Source organism: Buceros rhinoceros, unplaced genomic scaffold, assembly GCF_000710305.1.
Source record: "Buceros rhinoceros silvestris isolate BGI_N320 unplaced genomic scaffold, ASM71030v1 scaffold254, whole genome shotgun sequence".
Taxonomy (NCBI): Eukaryota; Metazoa; Chordata; class Aves; order Bucerotiformes; family Bucerotidae; genus Buceros; species Buceros rhinoceros.
The window spans coordinates 24766-31839 of NW_010407434.1; the positions used below are offsets into that span (position 1 = coordinate 24766).

The 7074-nt window shown below is 45.9% G+C and overlaps 1 protein-coding gene across 1 annotated transcript in view; it reads left to right on the top strand.

Moving 5' to 3' along the window:
• CNOT10 (CCR4-NOT transcription complex, subunit 10) overlaps nt 1-6343 on the top strand; it is a gene marked incomplete at its 5' end in the record, with an annotated part of 30956 nt that extends 24613 nt beyond the window's left edge. Inside the window, 2 exons of the mRNA XM_010134448.1 lie at nt 2402-2477; nt 6060-6343. Of these exons, the coding sequence (XP_010132750.1) occupies nt 2402-2477; nt 6060-6214 (231 nt within the window). The remainder of the gene's footprint in view (nt 1-2401; nt 2478-6059) is intronic.
• Between the last annotated feature and the right edge of the window lie 731 nt (nt 6344-7074).

Consider the following 7074-nt stretch of genomic DNA (forward strand, 5'->3'; position numbering starts at 1 on the left):
ATATGACATCCAGAATGAGCTGTTCTATGGCCTTTCCAGGGATGGAGGCAAAGCTGACTGGCCTGTAATTTCCTGGGTCCTCCTTGCCCTTTTTGAAGACTGGAGGGACATTGGCTTTTGGGCTCCTCTTCTGTTCTCCATGACCTTTCAAAGATGACGGAGAGTGGCCTAACAATAATGCAGAATCATAGAATTCTTTGGGCTGGAAGGGACTTTCAAAGGTCATCTAGTCCAACCCTCCCTGCAGTGGGCAAGGACATAACATCTATCAGCTCTCTCAGCACTTGTGAGTGCATCTCATCAGGGCCTGTGGATCTGTGGGTGTCCAGCTTGCCTAAATGATCTCTAACCTGATCCTCCTTGACCAAGGGGAAGTCTGTCTTTCTTCAGACTTTCGCTTTTACCTTTGAGGATTGGGATTCCCAAGGGCCAGCCTTAGCAGTAAAGGCTGAAGTAAAGAAGGCATTCAGTAACTCTATTCTCTCTGTATCCTCTGTCACTAGGGCACCCACCTCATTCAGCAGCGAGCCCACGTTTTCCCTAGTCTTCCTTTTGCTACTGATATACTTGAAGATTCTCTTGACTTTTGACATCTCTTACCTTAATTCCAAGTGGGCCTTAGCCTTCCTCATTGCATCCCTGCATACTTTGGCAGCATTCCTGTGTTCCTCCCAAGTGGCCAGTTCTGTAAACTTCCTTCTTCCATTTGAGTTTTTGCAGAAGCTCCTTGCTCATCCATGCAGGTGTCCTGCCTCCTTTGCTTGATTTCTTACTCATAGGGGTGCACCAATCTTGAGCTTGGAGCAAGTGCTGCTTGACTATTAACCATCTCTCTTAGGCCCCTCAACCTTCTCGAGCCCTAGGGATTCATTGAGGTAGGTCTTTGAAGAGGCCAGAGTTAGCTCTCCTGAAGTCCAGGGCTGTAATCCTACTTAGTGCTCTGCTTCTTCCATGTAGGATCCTGAACTACACCTTCTCGTGATCCCTGCAGCCTGGGTTGCTCCCAGCCTTCACACCCGCAACCAGACCTTCGTTGTTTTAGTACAGAGTCCAGCAGCACACCTCTCCTCATTGGCTCCTGTGCACCAATCTTGAGCTTGGAGCAAGTGCTGCTTGACTATTAACCATCTCTCTTAGGCCCCTCAACCTTCTCGAGCCCTAGGGATTCATTGAGGTAGGTCTTTGAAGAGGCCAGAGTTAGCTCTCCTGAAGTCCAGGGCTGTAATCCTACTTAGTGCTCTGCTTCTTCCATGTAGGATCCTGAACTACACCTTCTCGTGATCCCTGCAGCCTGGGTTGCTCCCAGCCTTCACACCCGCAACCAGACCTTCGTTGTTTTAGTACAGAGTCCAGCAGCACACCTCTCCTACTTGGCTCCTCCACTACCTGTGTCAAAAATCTATCATAAATGCTCTGCAGGAACCTCCTGGGCTGTGTGCCTGGCTGTGTAGCCTTTCCAGCAAATAGCAGGGTGATTGAAGTCCCCTAAGAGAACCAGGGCCTGTGATTGTGAGGCTACTTTCAGCTGTCTGCAGAAGGTCTCATAGACTTCTTCCTGATCAGGTGGCCTGTAATTAAACACCCACAGCAGTGTCACCCATATTAGCCTGCCCCTTAATTCTTACCCATAAGCTCCTGACTCGTTCTTCATCCACCCCTATGCAGAGCTCAATACATTCCAGTTCTTCCATCACATAAAGACTAACCACCACCTTGCCTTGCTGGCCTGTCTTTCCTAAAAAATATGTAGCCATCCATGACAGCATTCCAGTTACGTGAACCATCTCACCATGTCTCTGTAATTGCAATGAGATCATGGCCCTGCAACAGGTTCAAATTCTGACATTCTCAACTGCTTAAGGCAGTTGTCTTGCTCATTTTCCTCCCAAGGCTCCTTAGAATTGGGCAGGTGTCTGTGCTTGGACTCTGTAGCATGTGTGTAAAGCCCAAAGGAGTGTAAGGCCATCTGTGGATGTAAAGTGCATTACGTCTCTGCATCTATAAAAAATTCATTGATTTCATAGCCGAAAAATATTTGTAAATGGAAAGCTAATGAATGATCCTTGTTAAGTTCTGCACTTTAAAGCAATGGATGTTACCTCCTTGATCCATCATCTCACTAGGAAACCACAGTAGATTGGCCCAAGAATTACAGATTTATATAACATAAGCATACAGCAGATGGTGCTGCCAATTAGTGTGAAACAATCTTGCAATGCAGAGGCAGTCTCTCCTTGCATGCATAAACCTGACGGAGCGTATTAGTTTGAAAAACTTAGTTTATGAATTACTTGTTTTCTGTTAGCTAAGGTGGTGGTAACAATCTTGTCAGGGACATGCTCTTTGAGATGGATGTTTTTCTTAAGGACCTCTTCTCCCTATCCTGTTCTTTTTCAATAAGGCTGCTTCATTGATCCACCCCAAAGAGATCCCTCCAGAGGCTATTCTGCTGGCTGTCTATCTTGAATTACAGAATGGTAAGTTTGGTTCACCCAAGCTCTGCCCTTCCTGAGAGAGAAATGGGAGCACGCACCGGAAAATGCCCAACTTCAAGGGGACCCTGTATCCTCCCCCTGCCAGGCTGAAGCAAAAATGAAAGAAGCAAATGGAGGCAAGTCCATGCTCAAGAGTGGCTGGTGAACTCCCTACTTGCCCACCTCACCCTCCCAGGTGCCTCTTACAACATGTGTGAGGCTCTGGATGTGGAAAGCCAGTCAGTGGGGGATGCGGGTGGCAGTCCATCCACACCAGAGGTGCCTCTCCAAGGTCAGAAAGGCCTGCCCTGCATATCGCAACCACCTCCACAAGGAAGAAGAGATGGGGTTTAGTCGTGGGCGACACCCTTCTGAGAGGAACAGAGGGTCCAACATGCTGGGCAGACACACTCATAGAGGAATCTGCTGCCTCCCTGGGGCCAAGGTTAAGGACATCACTAGGAAACTTCCTAGCTTGGTATGGCCCTCAGACTATTACTCGTTACTGATCTTCCATGTAGGTAGAGAGAAAGGTGCAACCCATAGCCCAAGAGTGACCAAAAGAGATTTCAGGGCCTTGGGACAGTAGGTGAGGCACAGGTTACTTTTAACTCTCTCCCACCAGTTACAGGCAGTGACATTGGAAGAAACAGACAGATCCAGTCTATTAATACATGGCTCCATGGGTGGTGTCACCACCACAGTTTTGGGGTTTTTAACAACGGGATGGTCTACATGACACCAGGATTGCTGGTGTCAGATGGGATTCGTCTTTCTCAAAGAGGAAAGAGTCTGCTCAGGATCTCGTGGGACTCATTGACAGGGCTTTAAACTAAACTTGAAGGGGGAAGGGGGATAATATCAGGCTTGGCTGTGACAAGCTGTGGTATGACACGCCATGGTTAGAGGGACAGGATGCTAGTGATAAACTTAATATTTCAAAAGTCCTGTCAGCAAGGTGAACTCTCTGGTGACTGGAAAAAGGAAAACACTGCACCCGTTTTGAACAAGGGTAGAAAGGAGTACCTCAGGAACTACCGACCCGTCAGCCTCCCCTCTGTGCCTGGGAAGATCTTGGAACAGATCCTCCTAGAAGCTGGGCTAAGGTACGTGGGGGACAGGCAGGTGATTCAAGAGAAGCCAGCATGGCTTCACCAAGGGCAAGTCCTGCCTGGCCAATCTTGTGGCCTTCTATGAGGAAGTGACTGCATTGGTGGACAGGGGAAGAGCTATGGATGTCATCTGTAAAGCCTCTGACGTGATCCCCTACAACATCCGTCTCTAAACTGGAGAGATATGAATTGGATAGGTGACTGTTTGGTGGAAAAGGAATTGGTTGGATAGTTGCATCCAGAGGGTAGTGGTCAACAGCTTGATGTCTAGATGGAGATTGGTGGTAAATGGTGTCCCGCAGGGGTCCCATACTAGGACCAGTGCTGTTTAGTATTTAGTATCTTCATCAGTGACATAGACAGTGGCATCAAGTTCACCCTCAGCAATTTTGCAGATGACACCAAGCTGAGTGGTCCAGTTGACACACCCGAGCGATGGGATGCCATCTAGAGGGACCTGGACAAGCTGGAGAAGTGGGCCTGCGTGAACCTCATGCAAGGTCCTTCACCTGGGTTGGGGCAATCCTTGGTATCAGTACAGGCAGGTGGATGAAGGGATTGAGACAGCAGCCCTGAGGAGGACCTGGGGGTATTGGTGGATGAAAGGCTGGACATGAGCCAGCAATGTGCGCATGCAGCCCAGAAGGGTTCCCTGTGTCCTGGGATGCATCAAAAGCAGAGTGGCCAGCAGGTGACCCTGCCGCTTTATTCTGCTTTGATGAGACCTCACTTGGAGTACTGTGCCCACCTCTGGAGTCCTCAGCACAAGAAGGACCTGAACTTCTTGGACCAAGTCCTGAGGGAGGTCACAAAAGTGATCAGAAGGATGGAACACCTCTGCTATGAGGACAGGCTTGAGAGAATTGGGATTGGTCAGCCTGGAGAAGAGAAGGCTCTGGGGAGACCTTATTGAAGCCTTTCAGTGCTTAAAGGAAACTTGCAAGAAAGATGTCTTTTTTAGCAGGGCCTGTTGTGACAGGACGAGGGGTAATGGTTCTAAACTAAAAGAGAGGAGATTTAGACTAGATCTAAGGAAGAAATTTTTTTATGTTGAGAGTGGTGAGACACTGGCAGAGGTTGCCCAGAGAGGTTGTAGTTGCCCCATCCCTGGAAACATTCAAGGTCAGGTTGGATGGGGCTCTGAGCAACCTGATCTAGTTGAAGATGTCCCTGCTCACTGCAGGGGGTTGGACTTAGGTGACCTTTGAAGGTCCCTTCCAAGCTAAACCATTCTATGATTCATCTTCTGAGATGAAATCTTCTAATACTTCGTGCAGAAATCAGCAATCTTGGATAGGCTCAGTAAAACCCTTGATGAGGTTTATACTGTAAAGAGGGTTTGAAAGGCTTTTCACTAAAATACAGCTGCAGTCCAGGTTTCCCAAAAGAAGCCATGTCAAGGCCTATGTAACAAGTACTTCAACAAACCTTGTAATATTGGTAACTCTGTTCTAAAATCCTTCCTTTTGAGGCTTCACTGTGTTTCCATGGGTAAAAAACCCTCTATATAATGGGAAACCTGAAAGCTTGCATTTGAATTTTGTAGTTTGAGGAGACTGGTGCAGCTGCATCACTGAAGCTGTCGTGGTTGCAGACCTGTGCCCCTTGGGGCTTAATATCCTCGTGTTGCGAAATGTTCAGTGTGCTTGTTCCTCTTCAGCTGTCTGGCATAGCAGGCAGCATTTGTATTCAGAATTTAGACTTCTCCAAAGCTTTTCTTCTAAAGATACTTCTAAGTTGGAATTTTAGAAGCCTTTCTTTCTGCAACAAAGTAGTACAGAGCAGATGACAGTATAAAGCAGCATTTATGTATCTCTCTCACCTCCTCTAAGTATATAAACAAACAAAAGGAGCTAAAGACATTTTTTTGTTCTATAAATGCCAACAAAATGGTGCATCTCTTTTGAAACTAAAACTTTAGTGAAAGAGAAATATTTTACAAGAGGGAGAAATACTCTCTTCAGAACAGGTTTTCTCCTGCAATCTTATACGTTTAGTTTTCAGCAAAGGATATTTTTCCGTTTATATTGGTATTTATTTGATGGACCATGCATACAGTTGAAAATCAGATTTCTTGCTTTAAAAATATATCTTGCATACACCCTTGACATTTGCATTACTGTCTTAATGTCATACTGTGGGACCATTTTGTATGACATCATTTTGCATGAGATCCGAGTCTCACTGTGTGGATGGTAGAGAGAAAAGATTGCTCTTCAGGCACTCTGGCATCTTCAAGCTCTGATGCTAAAGCTTAATGTCTTCAACAAAGAATAGGTAGAATCAAGCAATATTGTTGTTTCAAATTTACTTCTGTCTAATACTTTTCATGACTGTCAGTAATTCAGTGAATAGGAAAACCATTGGAGCACATAGCTTGGGCCCAGGGCTGGCTTGTCAGCTCTGTTCTGAGAACAGTGAGTGACTCACGTCATACAAAGGTACCTTTTTTTAATTGGAAGTTTTCTTGTAGGCAATACGCAACTGGCACTGCAGATCATCAAGAGAAACCAGCTTCTCCCTTCTGTGAAAACACTTTCTGACATGCGGAAGAAGCCTGTGTTTCAGCCAGTCCACTCAATCCAGCCCATTCAGATGCCAGCTTTCACCACTGTTCAGAGGAAGTGAGGTTGTGCTTCAGCCTGCTGCTGCTCTGCCCATAAGGGCTTGGGATTTTGTACATTTTTTTTAACCTAGGACACCTGCATACCCCAGTTGCTGGAGTGTGTTCATTTATGTAAATTTTTAATAAAACATGTAAACAAAAGAGCATGCTTGGAGGTGTTTGTAAAGGGTATGTCATAAAGGAAGTTGGTATTGGTTTTGAAGGTGAGTGACAGTTTACTTACCAAAAAGAAGCGGTTAACCAAGTGTATAATTCTGCTCTTTTTTGAAGAGCATATATGGAAGGAAAGTGACTGAAAAGAGAATATGATTTACCTAAACTAAAGTCCTGCTCAAATAGCAGTGTGGCTGTTGCGTTGGTTGCTGTGTTTTGATACAGCTATGATTTTGTATTCCTTGAAGAAGAGGCTTTTCCCTAGCTTTACTATGTTGATGTCACTACAGTCCATTACCCTGTAGCAGCTGGATGTTTGGTCCTTGCTGTAGTTGAAACTACCCCTTCAAGCATGGGGACAGGAAATGTGGGGGCAGATGCAGGTAAGTGGCCTTAGTTGCAAGGAAAGGAGATTTGTTTTGCAAGAGTGGAAGAGGTTTGTGCCCCTTTTACCCCTCCGAGTTTCCTGTGGTTACCTTATTAAGATTATTTTAATTGCAAACAGCACAGCTCCACCATTAACAGTGCAAGGTCCTAGTGTCCCGTGTCAGTGATGTCTTTCAAATAATTTTTCTATCCTTAAAACTTATCAGTTGTGCTGCTGGCCTGAACAGGTTAGCAGGTCATAGGATCTAAGATGGTGTGGTCTAATGTTGCTAATACCCAGTGGGTGTTCTGAAAGGCCCAGTGCTGTGGACCTCTCACTTCA